Raw genomic sequence first — 22,431 nt, forward strand, 5'->3', positions numbered from 1 at the left:
AGTTGCTACTTGTGCGGTTTGCACGATTAGAATTCTTAAGAACGAAACAAGCTTCAACAAATTTAATGTTAACAATAATGATAATCAATATACGTTGTTTGTTAGTGCTCGTGATGACCTCATAGATACTTTTTTATATTTTTTCATTGTCGTAAGAATTCATTCAGTGAGGCGCGGATGCTTTTGAAAAATGTATGAATGGGATTGTGTTTTGCCTTTTTTTTTATGAAACTTGTACATTATGTACTCGCATACACTCGTCATATGTCTTCTACATATGCTTGCTATTGTGAAGAACAATTCACTTTTGTTACAAAAAGGTAAAAGAACAAAGTACGTAGAAGAAATTTTTACATAAATTTGACACTGAAGTCTCTCATTCGGCTAAAAAAAGGAAAAGATTAGAAAAACGTTTGGAGTGTATTTTAACAATTTCTACTCATACAATATTTATGTATGTATTACGGTTGAATTATAATATAAGGCTCCTAAATTAGTGGCATGGAAACTATACTATTCAACTTCATTATGTGGCATGTTAGTATTACTACCCCAACACTGTGGCTCAGTGAATTCTTCAATCGGGTTATTCAGGAAGGTAGAACACCATCTGACTGGCAAGAAAGTACCACTGTTCCAATATGGAAAAAGAAAGGCAGTTCAGCAGAATGTTCAAATTACCGTCCGATCCGGTCACTTTCCCATACCATGAAAATTTTTGGAAGCATTCTTGACAACCGTATCCGCGGAATCGTTGAAATAACCGTGAATCAAGCCGGATTTGTCAAAAAATGCGGAATTACTGACGCAATAGACGCTGGAGAATAACCGTGAGAAGCGTCGCCCTCTTTACAATGCATTTCTGGACCTACAGAAAGAGTTTGATCGGTACCACACGAACTCATCTGGTATGCTTTACGACAACACTTAGTGCCAGAAGAACTCGTGCGCTGGGTTCAACTGCTCTACCACGATCCGAAAAGTAAAGTTCGAAGTATTGCGGGTGTATTAAAACCGTATCGTGTCTTTGTTGGTGTTCATCAAGGAAGCGCCCTCTCACTACTCCTCATTGTTCTTGTTATGGACACCGTCACACGGGACATCCAACATCCAGCGCCCTATGCACTGCTTTATGCAGACGATGTTTTCCTAGCATCTAATAGCAAAAATGATCTCGAGCAACTTGTCCAAAAATGGAACGATCGCCGCAACACGGTCTTAGATTGAATCTAACCAAAACTGAATTTTTGGCGACCGATCCCCATGAAACAGGCACAATCACTATCCGTGGCAGGGATCTGCCCAGAACTGAGCGATTTAAATAACTCGGGTCAACGCTATTAGCCAATGAACTACGTTATGAAATAGTTTTACTCATTAACACAACCTGGATCAAGTGGCGTTCCACAACTGGTGTTCTTTGTGATCAACGTATCACCGAACGTCTCAAATTTAAAATTTACCACAATGTCGTTCGTCCTGTCACCCTCCATAGTTCTGAGTGTTGACTGACTATAAAAGACAATGAACGTCGTCTTGTGGTAATGGAGACGAAGATGTTGCGTTGGACTAGTGGCATGACATGTTTTGATCACATCCGAAATGAGGATATCCGAGATCGTTATGAGGTTGCGTCGATCGTGGAAAAATTGCGAGAGAGGCGTCTTGGATGGTATGGTCACGTAATTCAGTAATTCGTAACGAGAATTCACTTGCCAATAGGCAGGCTGAAACAACGGTGGCTTGATTCGATGGATGGGGATTTAAAAACCTCGAGATTGCACCCAGATCAGTTATTCGATACAGCCAAATGGCGAAACCGATCACGACCAGCCGACCCCGCTTGTAAACTGGACAAAGGCTGAAGAAAAAGAAGAAGAGTATTACCATTCCACACAGGCTTTTTGCTAAAAAATTTTCACGGATCCTAGAGCAAGGGAGTTTGTGTATTCGCATTAGATTAGAATCAATCACTGCAATTACAGAATCTTAGAAGTAATTAGCTGTCCGCATCGATCGAATTATTTGGGTTGATTGCTCTTCCGTCGTGACAACCAGGCAGATTTGCCCCGGCTGACTGCTTCAGTGCGCCGGTCTAAATAATTCAGGCTACTCAGTTTCATGAGAATACATCTTGTTCTTGCCAAATATTCAATGTACTGCAGCTTTCCCCGCGGAACGAACTAATATTCTTCCATATGCCATGGTGTTTTTTTCCAATTTCCTGATAAACTACCTCTCATTGTATAGAAAGGAAGCAAAGGAGTGTCTTTCCTGTAGGTGTCATAAAATTCTATTTTAGTCCGCAATCAATGTTCGGGATTTATTTTGACTGAATGCGTTGTTTGCGTGCAGGCTATTTTTTCTTAATTTCTGTATCAGTACAGTGCAAAATGAGTTTCGACATCTTCACTGTAATTGCTACATAGGAAGTTATATGGAGGAGAGTTTCCTACTAGAAAATACCTAAAATACTATTCAAAGAAAAATGGTTAAAGTCCCACGTGGTAGTTTTACGTTCAGCAACGACAGGATGCACGCTTCCTCGAATATTACGGTTGAAATTGGAGCCTATCTGGGCACACGTTATTTGTTTGGACGTCAATCACAATCCTCATGAGTTCAGCTTCAATAGCTATTTCCTACTAAGTCGTGCTAGCTTGCTAGGGATAAACCGCGGCAAGCCAAGTCTCCAAGCTGGCACGCATCGCTCTGTGCATATTGCGGTAAAGCTGTACCACTACTCCTACCACTTTAAGGATGTTCAAGTATACACGGATTGTAATGTTTCCCGATGACATCGCTGGAGCGGGAGGGGGTATTTTTGGTCACTATGTCCTTGGCGTGTAATCAGCGATGTTGCTGCGGAAGCCGCCTAATTATCCTTTCCTATCTCCAGAAAACCAGCTCGAAAGGTTGGCCATAATCACCGCGTTTCCCGGTGATATCGTTCTTGGCATATAATTAGGGATGGTGCCTCTAAAACCGCCCAATGACCCTTTTCTATCTCTAAGAAGCTAGCTTGAAAGATTGGCCATGATCACCGCGTTTCCCGGTGATATCACTGGAGGTGGAGGGGGTATTTTTTGGTCAGTGAATACTTGCCATATAATCAGGGATGCGGTTTCGAAAGTTTTTCCCTCTCAAGGAAGCCAGCTAGAAAGGTTGGTAATGATCATTGTGTTGCTGAATGAGCTCAAGTTGTCTTTTTTTTGAGTCAACATGATGCTGGGAGGTTTTGCTCCTGGTACGAAATTTTGTAGCAATGTGGGGCCTGTGAATTCCAGTGCATGCACTGAGGAACATCGTTCAACTTAAGATAGAGGATTCCTATGCAAGGCGTAGCCAGCCATGAGGTTGTCTCCGTTCCTTAATGTGTGACGTATCCACTACTACTTGCGCCTTCTGATGAATATGTTCATGGGTAGGCTAGTTACCCATGAACATATTCATCAGAATCGCTGACGTAGTTCTTCTTTCGATGTTGTATCAGGCTAACGTATCCTGATGATATCTAGCAGATAAAATCGCTAATGAAAATTCACGGTAACCGGATTGCAAAAGTATTGTGGTATTGGTGTTGGATGCAAATGCGGTCAACTTCTCCAAAAGAATACGAATTGAAGTTATGTTGTCTGAGATAAGTATTCCAAGCTGCTTGGTGAAGTCAATCAAGAATCATTTCTCAGAGACAACGAAACGGCCGATGTACCCAGAAAGTACATAGTCATAGTCAGGCAGAAGCGCTGACAAACTCGAAGAATCGAGTAAACCTCTAAGGGTTTTCAGCTCCTTTAGAAGAACGTCAGATGAGGCAGTGCAGACCAAACGACCACGATCCCAATTGAGATTCTCCTCTCTATTGGAGAGAAGAATGTCCTTATGAGACCTCTAAGAATGAGAATCGAAACATCCAGGAGTTATTTATACCTGGTGGGAGAATCCGCATCGGCTGCCAGTGGCACTGACAAACTCGAAGAATTGGGTAAACCTCTAAGAGCTTGCAGCTATTTCCTCCTTTAGAAGAACATCAGACGAGGCCCGTGTTGATCAAACTAGCATGATTCCAATTGAGATTCTCCCCCCTATTGGAAAGGAGAAAGCGTATGGATAAATCGATGAGTGCAAGAACATAGACTTGCGCCAAGGTACGGGTGGCAGTGAAAACAGGAGGATTCTATTACTATTATGGTATGCTTTGAGCGATGTCACGAAGAAGTCAGCTAATAGACTACATTTTGTAATGGCTGGGTCCCCTAATTGCCCTAGTTGCAGTGACATACAGAAGGACTCAGAACATCTGTTGTTCCATTGCCCTAAATTCGAAGTTGCACGACGTATCGATATGTGCTTAAAGGAGATGATTGTGGAGACTATAAAATTAGAAGAAAACTGGTTTGTTACTATCTCTCCGCTTGCAAAAATACGGTACGAGCTGTTGAAGGTGACAAGAGCGAAGAATGTAGAAAGACGCCTAATTATGAGAGTCGTACTGTAAATTGACATAAGAACTAGAAGGTAATAGCGGGGAAAGTTGAAGAGACGCAGAATGGATGAGGAGGGAGTGAAATGAGCGAGAAATCTTCGCATTGGGGATGCTACGGAGAGGAGGAAGGGAACCTCAGTCACATCCTTTGCGATTACCTAGCTCTGGCTAGAGTCAAACAATTTTCTAAGGACCTTAAAGCGATTTCTAGTTGCTGAATGGTTGGATTGCTATCCTTGCTTGCCTCCTTGCTCTTCTCACAGTAGTCATAATAGAAGGTTATGACATCAACACGGCTGACCACATAACTAATTGAGTTTCTTTGAGCCACCAGCGATATCTAAATACCTACGCATTTGGTAATGGAAGGTGCGTTGTCGGAAACAGTTCCTTGTGTTAGGTGTGAATTTTAAAGCTGTAGAAGTGCTTTTGCAAAATCTAATGCCAGGCCCTCATGTTTGCCAAACTTCAACAAGGCATTACAAATTTAAACGTGTGTATAGAATGGTTGACTTGATTTGTGCAGGTTTGCAAGCGGTTGTCACCGATCCGATTGAGTGTCGGTTTTTTGGACAAATTAAAGGAAATTTACTTGCATGTTGAGAAAATACTACCAAGCGTGGGGATCGCGATGTTTGGTCCACAAAATCAACCCAAACTTTTGTGGAAGTTCAGAGTTTGGGCCAAGTGCTAAACGTGTAGAGCCGACATAACATTTCAGAGATTGTCAAATGCACCAAAAAAAGGTGTCTGGCTTCACTTCACTTTAACATTCGCGTACAAAACAGCTTTAAGGCCTCAAAAACCCTGACTGGAAAGTATGATTTTTATTTTATGAAAGAGAAAGTCTTGAGTCCGTATCCAATTGGTGATGGATCTGAAAATTTGAGAGAAATTGTTTCTAACTTTTTTTGGTTCACAGATCCGTTATTTTGGGCAAAGCGTCCAGGCATGTATCAATATTTGACCGTCAGTTTCGGCTGCGATGCTCCCATAATAAGGGTGAACTAGCGCCTGATGAATTGTCTCTGCCCTGAATAAAACCATCATTCACTTTACTGAAGAAGGTGCATAAAAAATGTGGAACTTGCGTCGAGACGTTCTTTGTTTTCCTTTTTGTTGAACATTTAGATGAGTACTTCGTGAATTATTTTAACTCTAAGATTCCAGAAAAAAATCTTACGTGTGTAAAATTTGCAAAATCTAATGCTGGAATTTTTTTTCCAATTTCTGATTTTTCTTCTTCGATATATCAAAAAGCCGAAAATCAGAATCAAGGTTCTTCACACGTAAGAGTATGAATTGTCATTTTGTATGCCATACTATTAACTTTAGCATGATATTGACACAGAAAACTTCGACGTACTATAATTTTGTTAATAATAGCAGGAATTCCACTGAACTTTTCAGTATTGTGCTGCATAAATATCATCTATGCTATTGCAAGGTTTGAAGATCCTGGGAACAACTTTAGACGGCTTTCCAGGGGGAATCTGATATATGCAAAGAGGGGATTTACTGTGAATAAAGCCATTATGAGTATCACAGGGGAGACCTTGGTTAGTATTTTGACGTTGGCCACAACACAGAGGATGAGGCTCAACAATTACAATCTGAAAGTGAGGCGGCAGGGCTCACGTTCAAATAATACCAAACTAAAAAAAACATAAAAGAGTCTTGACGATGACTCATCTCTATGCATCTTTTTCCTCTAATTTGTGTGATAAACAAACATATAGTACGCTATTCGTTCCGGGTGAATCCATGTTGTAAGTCATTATTGTTGGCATTACGTGAAGGTGAGTAAAATGATCTACGAGAAGTCCATATATACTGCAATTTATTGAACATCCCATCGTTGAAGTTAAGCACTGCTGGAAGTTGTTCGTACTTAGATGGGTTACAACTTAGGAATCTTATTACAATGACAAATAAACTAAATAATTTTAAATTTGAGGTTTTATTAAAAGGTTAAGTATAAAAAATCACAAACCTTTCATACCTTCTCCCTTATTTTATGAATTCCGTGGTTTTCATGATCGTAATGAATTATTGCTGTTTTTCCAGCGCAATCGCCAGTTATTTCCGTTCAAACTTTGTCACTAACCTCTCAATAAATCCAATTCTCTCACTCTCATTCAAACATTCAGCTTGTGGCAAATAAAAAAAGACTTCGTGTTGAATATGAATGGAATTTCCTGGTCTCTGTAGAAGCGTTAAATTTAAAATGTGATATGTGCTACTCATTGCTTTCAGCGACCAATGGAATGTTTTAATCTGGTTTTGAAAGTCGAATAGAACGTGCAGAATCTAAAATCTTAAAGCCATCAATTCGGCACTTGATAAAATTGAAAGTAGTCATTTTCTGGACTTCGGGACCAGAAACGTTCATTAAAGTCATACAAATGTATAATGTATTAAATTGAGATGTACATATACATATATTTTAGTTTCCATCGAAGCTCGAAGATCAGAAAGAAGGAGCACATTTGGCGGATGGCGCTTGAGAAAACGAACTGGTTTTCTTGGACCTAGCATACCAAGAATTCAAAACAGATCACCCACGATTTAAATAAATTGAATTGATCTCTAAGGGAACACATGTATGTAAAAAAACATATTTTCATTCTTGGGAATTTGCAATGACGGTGGTAATATGTACATTATATGACCACTTCTTGGTAATTATGACTTTTCTCTAGAGACTTGTTTTTAATGGCGATCAGCATCTTGATTTTAACTGATGATCCGCCACACTAGTTGCAAAGGCATTAACGGGTGTACAGATGATCGTTTGCCTCAGAATTTTCATAATCCTTAATCATATTTGCAGACATCTATTCCCACAGGCTTCCAATTTTTCACCCTGGCATCTCAACATAGTGTTGACTATGATGCCTTATTACAATTGTGCCTGAAAGAATGAAAACCGTATTTGTAAATGTGATATTAGCCATCACAGCCATCACAGATTGCGACTTGGTCGTCATCAACATTTCTTAGTGATGGCAAAAACAAGCAGGTACTTGTAAAAACGCTGAAAACATTAATAAAGTGGATAGCAAACGTTCAATTAACACATTTTATATGCTTGGGCGTTTTATTCCTCTTTTTCCTGGCATATAAGCGAAGATTAAAAAGCAATTAGCCTTGGCCACTTTAAATGCGCGCGATACTAAAAAGAAGATAGACTGCCGTGACTGTTAGATCTTCTACGTAAATCTTAACTACGTTTTCATTATTTACTCCTTTTCCCCCTTTAAGAAGTTCAAGATGGGGTAATCGCACATAAAATACATTTATAGCTCGAAAATTCATGGCTCCTTCAATAGTCTGACATTTTTTTGTCGAATGGGTTGGTTTATTTTTAATTTGATTAAATGGTCTAAGAAAGCGAAACGGTTCCGTTTTTCTAACTAGCTTGTTGCACTGATTAGATATTTCAGAATGTTTCATAAAAAATGAGGAGGAAGTGCGAAAAATGAAATGTCGGCGCCTTTCCCAAGAAGAGAGTACTTTCACGGTTCATGAACTAGTTTGATTGCTTCCACTTTCTGACTTTGTCGGCGAGATATTGATTTAATTATAAATGAAATGGGTTATCTGCCAAGCCTTGTTCAGCGTGGTCATCATTCAGAGTGCCTTATTTTGTATCAGTTTCATTCATATGTATGTTGCTGACATTTTAAATTAAAAAAAATCCCCTTCGTTCACCCCAATTTTACCTTGTAGTTCTCAACCATGTTCATAACCATCCCATACACCTTAGATACTTTTTTAAAATCATAACGATCCGTGAAGAATCTCTGCACATTATCCTTCTTCAAAGGCAATATTGTGGCTTTTCACGATGGGATTAGGTGCGATAAAAATTGGACGAAGACAAAACTAGATTTGCATATTTTATCGTTATTTTATAGTTTTGCAGTATTCTTCGTTGATCATAACAAATCTTTTTATGTTCAGTTGTCTGTGGTCTTACTGATCTAGTGAACGATCACGCTCTAGAAAATCTTCACCTACTGAACAATGTATGCACGATATTATCCGCTGCTAACCACAATATATCACTCCAGAGCACAGAGAAAAAGGTACGCATTTGGAATATTATTGTGTCCTTCTGAATTTTATGTGATTTTAGTGGTTTCCTTAAAAAAGAGCCCTGCGAAATTTTACAATGCGGAGCAAAAAGGATTAAATTATCATATTGAAATAGACGAGTTGGTTAAAGTGATCAGAGATGTGGGCATCTGATTCTTATTGAATGACAAAGCAACAAAAAGTGTACTAGAAGGTGGAAAAATTTAAAATGTGGATTTTATGCCTTTTTTTGATAAGTTTTGTCTTTGTGGCTAGGGAATTTAGATGAATGGTTCACTTTCCTTGAGAGGTATACTTAAACCTAAAGGTTGTTCCCCGTAACAACTGCTATTATTGCTTGGAGGCACCCTTGAGGATTGACATCACACGCTGAATTTGAAGGTTAAGATCAGGGGATTGATCTGTCGAGGACGCCTACCAAGAAGGGCAATATATATGGTAGAAAAAGAAGACGTGGCAGATCCTGCCTTAAATGGAGCGATGACGTAGGCCAGGACGCCTACGAATTGCTGGACCTCGGTGCAAAACCTGAAGCCCTTTGTACGCTGTAACACTGTAATAAACCAAACAGACACTATTAATCTTAATAAACTTTGTACTCTTTCCTCTTATTGACTTCAACCGTCAAAAGGTCTTTAGTATGCCTGTTGCACTATCCTTTTCACTTTAGATAGTTTCCAAACAGGGCCGACATCGTCTAGTTGGCGTCTCAACCACATCGGCCATGGCACTTAGATTATTGAGATGGTGTGCCGAGAGTGGATGCAATGTAAGGGAAGCTGGGTGTGATAACTGCGTTGGCTGCTCCAAGAAAAATGTATATAGCACAATGACTGACCCATTACATAGTATAGCCACAAGTTCTGTCAGTCAAACAAATCTTTATTTCTCACGAAGTAATAAACCAAATCAAACGAAAAGTACACCATTAGAATAGGGAAACAGAGCTTTCAAACGAAAGAAAAATTTATTCAAAATGGCAGCTAAACAGGCTCGAAGTCTGTGAGACCACGTATGGATCGCTTCACCCCCGGTATGAAGCGGCATTTCTCGAGCTGCACGCACGATGCTGGCCTTCAAACTCTCCAAATCGGTGTAAGTTCGATCGCAGGCACTCTCCTCTAACTTAGCCCAAACGCTGTAGTCCGCAGGATTCAAATCTGGGCTGCCTGAGGCCCATTCATCCGCGGTTATGAGGTTAGGAACATGCGCTGCTAACCACTGCTGAATTATCTTGGCATTATTAGCGGGGACCGAGTCCTGCTGGAACCACCACGGCTTTTCAGCGAATAGAGACTCACTCAATGTAGTCGAGCCATTGAGCCATTCTCTAACATCTTTTCATACACGGTCGCATTGGTTTTGACGCCGGCCTCGCAGAAAGGAATATCAGTTACTCCGTGATATGACACGCCCCACCATACCATGACAGAAGTTGGATGGTGACGACGTTTGACTCGCGGAGCATTTTCTTTGGCTTCATAACAATTGTGAGAATATACTCGATCATTTTGTCGGTTGAGTTTTTCCTCGCTGATAAAAGTTTTTTCACCAGAAAATAGAATTTTGCCATATTTTTTTACTGAGAAATCGTTGCAGAAGAGCATTACATCGAGTTCGCCGTTTTTCCTTCAGTTTCGGCGTTAACATATGGCTAACGCACCGCCGGTACGCAGTGAAACTGAGATCTTCTCGTAAAATACGACTCATACTTCCAGTCTGCTTGTGGAGAGAATTGCAACGAACACGCTCACGCACAGCATGCACGACATTCGGGCGACGTACGGATCGCGGGTGCCCCTCCCGCGGCCTGTCAATCACATCAGCTGTTTCGCGGTATCGAGCTAATGTCCTATGTTTTTAACAAACTATGAACCTTTTTCGGCGTATTCTAATAGTTAGACTTAAGGGGGTCATCCCGTGTGTCGGATCTGAGGAATCGATTTTTTTGGCATCAATTGTGTCTAGATATAGTGTAGAATATATGGGCAGAGTGATTTTTTGATATTGGAAGTCTTTCGGAAATTACAGTGATAAACGGATAAAATGTCACATGCCAGGTTGATAATTTTCCGAAACGTTGAACATACATCTACCCACTTGCAAAAGATTCTACCGTCGTGCCGCGTAAATCTTAGCTTTGCAACTTTCGATCATGAAATCATCGCAGCTTCCTCTTTGGTTTTGCTCCTCCAGATTATTTGGTTTTTTTTACTTTTACCACTTTCCAGAGCCTTGCCATACTTGCTCGAAAGTGAGCTCTTTCTCTGTCGTAGCCCTCAAACGATAAACACTATTAGATCTGCTCCACGATACTCACTCGTGTATCCTCCTTACTTTTCAATTTATCATTTCGCTTTCTTCACTGTAATTATCCCGAAATTCTTGCCATTACCGTGCACACTCATCCGTCCATAAATAGTCATCTCCTCCGGCTCTGCATTGTCTCGCCGGGTATGCTCATCCTGCTTACAAATTTCTTCCTTCTGTTTCGTACCTTCTTGCATGGTCTCCTCTTGCCATTTTACATCTTCACTTATGATCTCTCTATGGTTTTCTGTTTCTTGGCAGCTTCGCTCCTCTTCTTTAGCCACCTCCTGATCGATCACTTCTTGTGATTTTCGAATATCCTGACTGGACTGCAACTTGTCAACTTCTTGCACCATCTCTTCCATCGGCTTTGGAATCTCATTGGCGTTCTCATGCTGTACGACTTCCTTCTGTGTACTCACTTTTTGATACATCGGTTTTTCATCTTGCCACACTACAGATCTCTCCTTTCTATCCTGAGGTTGTTCAGGGGAATCTCCCAATCGCTTTGTAGTTTCTGCTATCTGTTCTACTACTTCTGGAGTACCTTGATAATGCGACTTTTCATTCTCTCGGCACGCTACTTCCTGAGCGCTTTCCTTTTGTTCTTCGTTCACCTCCTTTTCATTAAATATTTCTTCCAACCGTTGCTCGTATTTTTCGTGTTGACGTCTCAAACATTCCTCATTTCCTCTTTTAGTTTCTTTCTTTCTAGATTCTTCTTGTTGCTTTCTAGATTCTTCTATAAATTTTGCTTGCCTTTCGATTTCTTCAAGCCCTCGAATCATCTTGGCCTACGTAATCCCACCGCTGTCACCAATTGTTACGTATTTCCTATACGTACTTCTACCGCTGTTACCAATTATTACGATTTCCTTTACGTAATCCCGTCGATGTCACGTAGGCTCGTCTCACTGGATTGCGTAGCACTAAATAAAAACCCGTTTTTCTCGAAATTGCATGTTGAAAATCTGCTGCCATCATAGCTCAAAATCTATCCAACGAAATTCTTTGGCATTTTCACGACTTACTCAGAACATATTTCTACGGTCCGTAAACTAGGATGGCAGCAGCAAAACCCTTTTTTTGGAGATGGGCGTATAAGTTGCACTGTATTTCGTTAACGAACTATGTTATCGGCCTGGAAATTACTACGCATGCTCAAGATATCAATAAATATATGGTGAAAAATTCGTATTTGTATAAGGCCTACAAATAAGTTCTGTCGGTTTTCACAATAGATGGCGTAGCTTGTTTTTTATTCCATTGATCCACATTTCCAAACTTTCATCGGAAAGCTCGGAAACAAGTGTAAACAACAATACTTTTTTCATCAACGAAAATGACCAATTTTGTACCAAATAAGGTGTTTTTGCGGGGAGTTCTAGTTCATTATTTCAATAAGAAGAAAAAAGCAACCGAAAGTCATCGCATTTTGGTGGAAGTTTATGATGACCATGCTCTATCTAAGCGAACGTGTCAGAGGTAGTTTGGACGGTTTAAAAGTGGCAGTTTTGACTTGGAAGACGAAGAGCGCGCCAGACGGCCAACAATTTTTGAAAATGAAGAATTAGAGGCATTGTTCGACCAAGATCCATCGCAAATGCAAGAAGAACTTGGAAAAACACTTGGAGTCCCTCAGCAAGCCATTTCCCACCAATGGGAATGATCCGAAAGGTCGGAAATTGGGTTCCGTATGAACTGAAGCCAAGAGACGTCGAACGCCGTTTTTTCACGTGCGAACAACTGCTCCAACGACAAGAAAGGAAGGGTTTTCTGCATCGAATAGTTACTGGCGATGAAAAGTGGATCCATTACGATAATCCCAAGCGTCGGGCAACGTGGGGATACCCCGGCCATGCCTCATCATCGACGGCCAAAGCGAATATTCATGGTGAGAAGATCATGCTGTGTATATGGTGGGACCAGTTGGGTGTGGTATACTATGAGCTGCTAAAACCGAACGAAACGGTCACGGGCAAACTCTACGGACGTCAAATGATGCGTTTGAGCCGCGAACTCAAGAAAAAACGGCCGCAATACCAGCAAAGGCATTATAAAGTTATTTTGCAAAATGACAATGCTCGTCCACATGTTGCACAGCCCGTTAAAACATATCTAGAAACGTTGAAATGGGAAGTCCTACCCCACCCGCCGTACTCTCCAGACATTGCTCCTTCTGATTACTATTTGTTCCGGTCGATGCAGCATGGCCTGGCTGACCAGCTCAACTCAAAAAATGGCTCGATGAGTGGATAGCGGCCAAGCCGGCCAATTTTTGGCGCGATGGTATCTATGAATTGCCTGAAAGATGGAAGAAAGTTGTGGCTAGCGATAGGCAATACTTTGAACAATCAACATATAACCAATTTTTCACAATAAAGCTTCAAATTTAAAAAAAAAAACCGACTGAACTTATTTGTAGGCCTTTATCTTTATCCAGTTCTTCACACAAAATGTCTAAACAAAGCAAAAATAACAACTTTTACACGGGATGACCCCCTTAAGCCTTTAGTCATTACATGATTTGATTTCTGTTGCATAGCTCCATAACAGAGTTTATCTGGTTTTAAGTCAATAAGGGCAGCAAATCATGGAACTATGCTGCTTTTTTTTCACTGTATTTGATGAAATCACCACCCTTAAGAAAGATATTTCTTGTGCATCAGTTGGTGTTTATCGTATTGTAAAGGTTTCGAATGTGAAAACCCATAGCAGAAGAGTTCAACTGTAATGGAGAAACTGCTGGATATAGTGATTGGGAGCATTAGGAGCTATGAGCGGAAGTCCTTTTGTGATTAAAAGTGTAGTATTACTAGTTCTTTACCTGACAATCTGAAATTCAATATGGAGTTAGACCTACGTTGGGCGCCAATTATAATAAGTTGAAATTAGTTGGTTATTATGTTATTTTCGTAGTAAAAAGTGCTATAAGGTTGAAAATCCGTTAGAGAACGAACATATTCTATTTTATTTTAGTAATAAAGTCTGATGATAACATTAACATTATCTTTTTCTCCTTTTTCAGGAATATCTACGTGAATGTATGAATAAAATGGAATGTGTATTCCGCGAGCATAGTCGAAACATTTTATCCTTTGCAACTGTCGATAGTCAACAAAATTTAGGATGTTCTAATAACAATAATTGTAATAAAACGTTACCAGTCTCGTGTGCAGCGCAACACGCATCAGCGTCAAATAACAGCGTCACCAACAACGAAACGGACATATACAAACGTGAAGCGGGGACACCAACAGATGTTCAAGATTTGAAATTCTAAAACAAACTACATAAAACGATAACGGTCAACTTATTCCCCTCGATTTTCTGAGTTTTTGTTTGGATGTTTTTCGTTAATTCACGATAAATATCTAATTTGTGTAATGCAATTAATCTGCAAACCACAATACGTATCGAAAAAAATGAGCGAATTACGTCGAATATCGAATCGAGACAAAGTGAGGTTATTCCCGCGCGGAAACACAAAGGACAGCTTTATTTTTTTACCTATGAATGTTATTAAAAAAAGAAGAGAATTGCATTTTTTTTTTGTTAGAAAGAACTTTATACACAGTGCGTTTTGTACAGATAGTCGTAGAGCATTTATAATATGTTACGAGAAGTTTGCGTTGCGAAAGGGCAGGACCATAAAGTGTTGTTTCTTTTAAGTTCTTACAAGGACTCTAGTTCAACTTGTAATACTTCAAAACGTGTATTATGTTACATGGAATATTCTTTTCTTTGGGTAAGTAGAACTATTTGTACCCGTATATTACACAGCGACGAAAAAGAGAAAGGAAGAAAGTGAAGAGAAATGTGAAAAATGTTAAATTTGAGAAAAAAAAGTATATAAATGCATACGATTATGATAAACTATATGATACGCTTAACAGTTACGCAGCGCGATAGCTAGAGCTTAAGGAAAGGATTAAGCTAAGTAACGAGTATATTATTGATTTGGGACTGTGGGAGGAAACCCCATTCGAAAGTTCTTTTTTTTTTTACAAATTGAAATTTAAAATTATTATGTTTTCAAAGAAATGTATAACAAATGTTATGAATACACTTTTTTTTTTAATTTCTAAGCGGAAGACAGATTGAAAACGGATTAAAAAAATTAGAGTACAGAATTAAATTTGAAAAATTGTATGAGCAACCTGATTTCGATTAGGACATTGATGTTTTATAAATTCTGGAATAAATGCAATTCAGTTTCGGAGAAATGCGAGTATGTTTAGTTGATAGTGGAATCAGTGCCTTGGGTTTGCAGTCAGGTGAGCCTTGGGTTGTCAGTTTGTATGGTATCGCTCACGGTAAGGCTTTTTTTTTGACAGGGAGTTAGTAATGCGTAGATCTGAGCACATTTCTTAGAACGTATCTTGCTGCTTCTCACTTGATCTTGTTTGGGTGTTTTAGGAAATTTCCTGGTCAGGGTTTTGGGCATTTCTCCTTGATGATAGAGTCTGCTATCATCAAAAAGTTTATGGGTTCAGAAATGAAACTTGATTATCTGCAACAGGAAAAAACTCCGCATGGTAGTAAAAATGTTTCAACTATCATAAGATCATAAGATTTTGAAATTTCATTGGAAGACACAATATAACTCCCTGTATTCGCTATTATATGTACTGAACATCTATCCCAATTAATTATTATATTAATTTTATATTTAAACTATCGCTCAGTTGTGAAGTAGGGGTTAAGAGCCCGGAGTTTTTTCGGGGGGCCGGTATAGAAATAGAAAGACAAGAATGGATAATAGAGGGCTCGATTTTTTCCACATAATTTTCACCTCGGGTCCAGATTTTCTCTGGTATTTGTCAGAATATTAAACTACAGGCCTCGGCCTAAATGGAAACAAATAAACTTTAATACACTTGAATTTCCTTTTTTTTAGTGTTTCTGTGTTAAGTAGGAATATGAGTTTGCTTTCATAAAATTAGAAACATTAGAACTGGACGAGTTTTATTTAGTTTGACAGTTAAGACCAGCTTTTGGAAATCGATGTCGTGTTTAAAAATGAAGGAATGAAGGCTTAAGTTACACAACCTAAGGATGGGAAGAATTAAATTTGTTCTGAATGCGTTCGATTGTAAGCATTAATTCGCTAAATTTCAGCTTCTAACAATTTCTGATAACTGTGGCTTCGATTGTAGTCCTGTGAAGCAGAGTGGTAACTATACGCCTGTCGTAATTGGGAAAAATATTCAAAAAATTTTTGCTACAGTTGATAAGTTTGCCTTCATTATGAGTAACTTTTATACTTTTTGATCCTTATTACAACACATAACACTATTCCGTATGTTAAGAGCGGAACTCGAATTTCAGCTAGGCATTAATAAACGATTTTTGTTTTTTCTCATCGAATGTCTTGCGAGGTACTTGCAATCCCTTGGAATTGGATCCTAAAAAGCCTCAAATCCTCATACATAACGAATTATTAATGAACACAATGACTAACTAGTATATTGCTTTCTGTTTCCTTCGACGGATTGAACAACCTAATCGGTCCATGGTTTCCTTATTCCTTTGATTCCTTCTGCGCATAGGTTTGGTCTCAACATTTCTTCGTATCGATTTAGTGATTCCTGTGCCGCATATATCAATCGTTCACCGCTAAACTCTATACGGCATATGTCGTCAGGATCGTTTGTGGGAAGCAAACATGCACTTTGGCATTTGGTTTTGCATTTCTTTGACGCCGGGTTTACACTCATGTTTCTTCTAGAGTGAAAGCAGGTGACAAAAATGCAATAGCTTCTGGTTGATATTGTGTTTGTTGATTAGCATCCACCGTTCTCTTAATGCAATAGCTTTTGCCATCACCATTACGATTGGGGTTACTGTCACCAGTGCAGTTTGCCTGAAGTGCACGACGAGATTAATTATCCTTCGTACCGTTCCATGCCATAATGGATGTTTTGGTTAAATTTCTTTAAATTCGGGAGTTGCATAGGAATGCAGGCTTTGCCAATTGACAAGCTGTACGCATAATAAATGTAAATTTTTATTGTTAAAATTCCCCGGGTTATGTAGGCCATATATATATCATTTAACAAAGGAGTCAGTAGGCTTTCTAAACACACTTGCAGATAGGATTGATCCTTCCCAACGCACCAAATGTGTTAAAAGGATTCATTCTTTTACTAGAAGCTATATAGCAAAATCAATGATAATTTTGCGATTAGAAGAATCTACTTGAATTTGTTTACCTCTATTCTGTAGTTTTCTCCTACTATTCCTGTGGCTTTTGAACTTTTTGCTTTAGTTTAATTTCTTGAAGGGGTGGCAAAGTACTACTAATTAGAACCTTTACCCCGTCCGTTTATTCTCAAGCCATGTGAGCTGTTTTTCAATTAACAATAGGCAAGCCCATCTAAAGGGAAGGGGAGAACTGCGTTAAAACTCTATCTGCCTCAGGAATAGAGAGACTATAGCCAAATTGTATAAATTGTGCAATTTCGGAGAGGTTTGCACAATTTTAAGCACTGACCCAGATCTCCCCTTTCGACCCTGAGTACAGGTAATACGTGAGTCATGAAATTAAATATCTACGCTGAATTGAAGGCCCTTGCTCTCAATACCTACTTGGTCTTGTTTCAGGCTTTCGCAAATTCGATCGAAATTGGGTCTATTTTCCTCTAAATTCTATTTCTTAACACACATTCACCAGGGATCTACTTCACAGTACAGTATCCCTGGTGAATAAGACATGTTCTGGCAAAAATCGCTGCAAGTAATGTCATCTAGCAATACTGTTCCATATCAAGGTCCTCACATGTTTGAATATGTCGGGACAGATACCTTTTTAAAATTTAACTTAATTTAATTTAACGAACGTTAAGTCACGTTAGAATGTCCCCGACCTGCTCATTGAAAATTTCACAGATTTTAAATCTTTCATAGCTATTCCGTTCGGTTTGCATGCGCCCTTAAAAAATTGAAAGAGCGGCTTTCTGTTTTGGTCAAAATTTTCACAGAGCCCGTTAAACAGCTTCTAATTGGCGATATTTTCTTGATTATCAAAAGTAATGACTCGATTCATTAGTTATTTGTGCTACTTAGTGGATCAACCCTACTACGTCGAGCTACTTAGTCTATACGCATCATCTGAACAAAGTTGATCCGGGCTAGTTGAAACGAACAAGATTTTTATGTATTTTCGTACAAATTTTCATTATCGTCTTTAAAGTAGGTTCTTTTTGGAAAAATACCAGAATGCCAAAGGCTAATTCAATTTTCCATGCACTTCTTCTAGGAGTACGCCGGAAAGGCCTTCCTTTTCATGGCTTCAATCGAATCATGACACGTTACCTGGTGTGGATATTTGAGTTTCGGGAACAGGAAAAATTCACATGGAGCCAATTCTAGTGGTTGGACAATCAATTTTGTTTTTTGTTTGGCCAAAAATTCAGCTAAAATTAGGCATTATCGTGGTGAAAGATCTTTTGATATCAACGTGGCCGCAACGTGCTTCATATCAAAAACATCAACCACAATGTATCAAGTCGACCCATAAGAAATATTGAGAGCTTCTACTATCTCTCTAGTGCTAACACATCGATTTTCAAGTATAATTTCCTTCAGTTTTCTGATGTTATCGTTGTTAACAGCGGTAGATGGACGACTCGCATGACGCAAGTTTTCTACGACCTTACAATCCTCACCGAATGCTCCATACAACTCAAATATTGGCTTTCTCTCGAGAGAAGGCTTCCTAAAATATTTCTGCAGCTTTTTCAATGATTTCATAGTTGTGATTCAAGCAAAATTTCATGCAAACTGGTTCATTAATTTGTTTTTCTGATAGTAACAACTGCCTGATAAATTGTTCCCGTCGTAAACAAATAGCAGCCAAACTCACAGTACTGAACGTATCCCGCTTAAACTTCATTAAAATATGAAAGAAAGTTTTACAACTCTAGAAATTATCGAGTCGGTTTACCCGTGCACCTAAAATGAGGTCGAGGCCAAATTTGATCAGTTATTCCATCTATGTAAAAATATCTGAACTGAAATTTAACTGATATGAAGTCGTGTTCTCTAATCGTAAAGTTTTGGTTCGAATTCGCAGTGACTAAATTATGGATATCATGGTCATTTTACTGGCAGGACGCCCATCCTCGGTTTTTTCTATCATTTGATTGCATTTTTTTAATTCCTATTATCGATGGAACAACGTTCAATTTCTACCGCCTTTCATAATCAAGGCAATGGATTACTCTCTACCATCGAGAAAACAAGGACATACATACAAAACTCCATTTGCAAACGGGAATGAAAATCCATATCGATAGAAGCCCTTTTTAATCATAACGATCATCGGTAGTGTGGTATTCCACTCAAAAACTTCCCAATTTTGGTCCGAATTCTGCTATTGTTTGCTGAGCTTCTTTGTGAAACTAACATGTTGTATCCTCTTATTTGCCGTAATCATCTCACTCATAGGTTTTAACTCAATACAAGCTTTGCATCTCCGTTTTACTGACAAATTAGGTTATCAGGAAATATATTTTTCGTACCTAATATTAATAATCAATGTTAAATTTTCTTTAAAAAATCTTTTTTCTACAATGTCAGTAACTGGTGGGCCAAAACGGCTACTTTCTTCGTCATATTCAGTATCATGAAATTTTTCATTCAGATTAAGCCCGGAGTAGTGAGGATAAGGGGGTTGGAAGTATAAATCTTCCATTGGAGTCCGTTCTATGACGTCTTTAATAAGGCAATGAATAACGAATTCAACGAGCAATAATAAGCTCAGGTCCTCTCTATCGCAGGTTCTTTTGGATGCACTAGATTCAGACATTTCTCATGACCTCGCTTGTAAGTGGATTTCCACGAGAGTTATACAGTCATACGCCCTTGCCATACTGGAATTGCTAAATGCCATGGAGCTAGGTCTGCCCGGAGGGGGTGGAAAGTGGTCCGCTTCCGGATTTTTCAAGGGGTCCTAGATAGGTATTTCAATGAAAAACAGCGCAGCTTCGCACATTTTGCACCCCAGAACAGCAGAATCTTCATCCCAGGCTCCGTTTTTGGATTTTCTCTTTACCTCGCCCTCCATGTAGTAAAAGCTTTTGAAATCCTGGGGAGGGGAGCGTGGCATTAATTCGATTTGTAAATCTTCTCAGTGCTGTTGACATATCCCCGGGCTATATTTGCTTTTCGATATTTTTAACTTCAAATATTCCTGATAGCAGCGAATAAATCTTTGTAGGTTTTCACTTTTCAGGCTAATGCTATTTTTCGGCTTCAAATTTTTTATTTACCATCGAAATCAACATTAGCCTACAGAAAAATTTTATTTAAAATTTACGTTGAAAAGGTTTACGATTGCTTCTTGAACAATCTTTAAAAGTTTTCCTATAGCTAGGCCTGACGAGAGGAGAAGGGTGGAAGGTGGGGAGTATTCCCCAAGCCCGGAATAGATATTTCATTGAAAAATGGTTTAATAGAGCGGTTCGCATTTTTTTTCATCCAGGCCTGTGTTTTTCACAGAGTTTTCACCTCGGGCTCGAATTTTCAATCTACGGTCCTGAACATGAATTTAATTGTTTAGAGGCAAGTTACCAATTGTTGGGTTTTTTTAGAATGAATAAAATTAATAGCTCATTATTTGCTTCACTTTCAGTTCCTTAGAGTTTCGAACTGGTTATACCAAGTTCACTGTTTATAAATCTAATAATAATTTTGCTGTAATCCTTATGTTCCGTCCTTCCCTTGTGGGAGAGACCATCATTTTGGAACTGATTGATTTATCAGTGGGAAGGATTTAGTAATCGCAACGAAAATAATGATCACATTTTGTTTTCGTGACATGCCTTCGCAGAATTTTATTTTTCGCTGTGAGTTTTCTATGATTCGTTGATCATTGTATAGATTTACTTGCAACCTGTTCATACGATTTATGCGACTATTATTGTTGCAATCCAAAATGACGGTGCTACAGGGAATGTACCTTCCGGGAAAACATCTGTCGGATTTTGCGAGAGCATTTCAGTATTCCCAAGATTGGAGCGGAACATGGTTTGAGTAAAGTATCAATCTTAGCTCAAGTTAATTAGTTTCAATACTATTTGTTTGAGGTTAATCGTCGGAAAACTGTAGGATAAAGTCATTATATCTGACGTGAATATCAACTTGATTTGGGACTAAACTATATTTCTTATCGAAAAATTACTAATAGCAATGCAACTTGCAGACGAAATTTGAATCCCAAACATTTGTGCCATCCAAGACGGATAAATGCGATCAGAATTAAGCTTAATAAAATGAGACAGTCAGTTCTTAGGCTGAATCGAGGTTGATTTGAGGAAGCTTTTGATTTAAACATTTACACAGGAAAGAGTTCAAAACACTATTGTTCATTGCGAACTTATGAGAATAAACTGGGTTTCACAAATTGAACTGATGAATTGCTCTAGTTAGCAGGAACTGTCAATCTGCCTCGTGTGCTATCTTTCATAATACTGGGATACATTTTTGGTTAGAGTACGAACCAGTGGTTAGTTTTTTTGTTAAGTATGCATGATTAGGTTTGTTTTTATTAATGTCCTTATTTACCCATCGAAATTTTCGACTTTTGTCTCTTAGCTATGGCAGAATTCGTAAATTTATGCATACACAAATTTCTCAAGTTCCTTTTTGACTTGAAATTAAATCTTGCATTACTCTGAATTAGATTAAACTTAATTCAGAATTTATAAGCGTTCAATGTCCTGTGAAAGCAATTTGAAAAATATCTGTAAATTTTTATAAATACATTTTTTTTTTAGATCTTTAAAAATTCTAAAATGAATTTTAATTGTTTGATTTTTAAGGATTTTTTTTTTCATATTTTTTTTTTTTTTTTGATATAGGATTTGTAAACAAAATATTTGGTGCTGAATTTTTATATGAATAATTAAAATCGATACAAATATTCATTCTTTAACACATCGTGTATATAAATATTTTTAATAAAATAAAGATTTGATATTGAATAACAACCTTATTTAGGATAATATAATTTTATATTACCAGATACATTTCATATTAGTTCCATGCGAAAGAAGTCAATAAAAATATTATTATCTACATAAAAAAGGTTGCATTGATTAAGGTTAACAGTGTGTGTTTAACAGTAGTAATACATTGAAATATTCCTATAATTTTAGTATTTTGATTAAAATTTATCATTCATTTATGTTTTCGTAAATTTAAAAAAAAAAACTATCGTAATTGCTGTCGGGTAATATAAAATAGGCTCGGTTAAAAAAAATATTTAGGACGATCTATATCGAAATTTACTGAAATGAAATTCAACTGAAAAATGAAATGACTGAAATTGACACGCTTATCTTTTGTTAAAACAACTTATTAACAAAAAAACATAGATTTTTTAGTAAAACAATTGAATCCCGAAGTTGAAACCTATACATACATAATTATTCAATAGTTTTTTTGACATAAATTATTAAATAGCCTCTATTTGAATTGATATATGCTTTAAACTATATACACTTATTTATCGCATTATAAAAATCTAT

At 38.1% G+C, this 22,431-nt stretch overlaps 1 protein-coding gene across 1 annotated transcript in view; it reads left to right on the forward strand.

Annotated features, from left to right (window-relative positions):
* Positions 1 to 15,204, forward strand: part of LOC119657878 (G1/S-specific cyclin-D2) — a 180,572-nt gene extending 165,368 nt beyond the window's left edge. Inside the window, exon 6 of the mRNA XM_038065009.1 lies at positions 13,926 to 15,204. Coding sequence (XP_037920937.1) covers positions 13,926 to 14,180 — 255 coding nt within the window. The 3' untranslated portion in view covers positions 14,181 to 15,204. The remainder of the gene's footprint in view (positions 1 to 13,925) is intronic.
* The last annotated feature ends 7,227 nt before the right edge of the window (positions 15,205 to 22,431 follow it).

Source organism: Hermetia illucens, chromosome 5 (assembly GCF_905115235.1).
Source record: "Hermetia illucens chromosome 5, iHerIll2.2.curated.20191125, whole genome shotgun sequence".
NCBI lineage: Eukaryota > Metazoa > Arthropoda > Insecta > Diptera > Stratiomyidae > Hermetia > Hermetia illucens.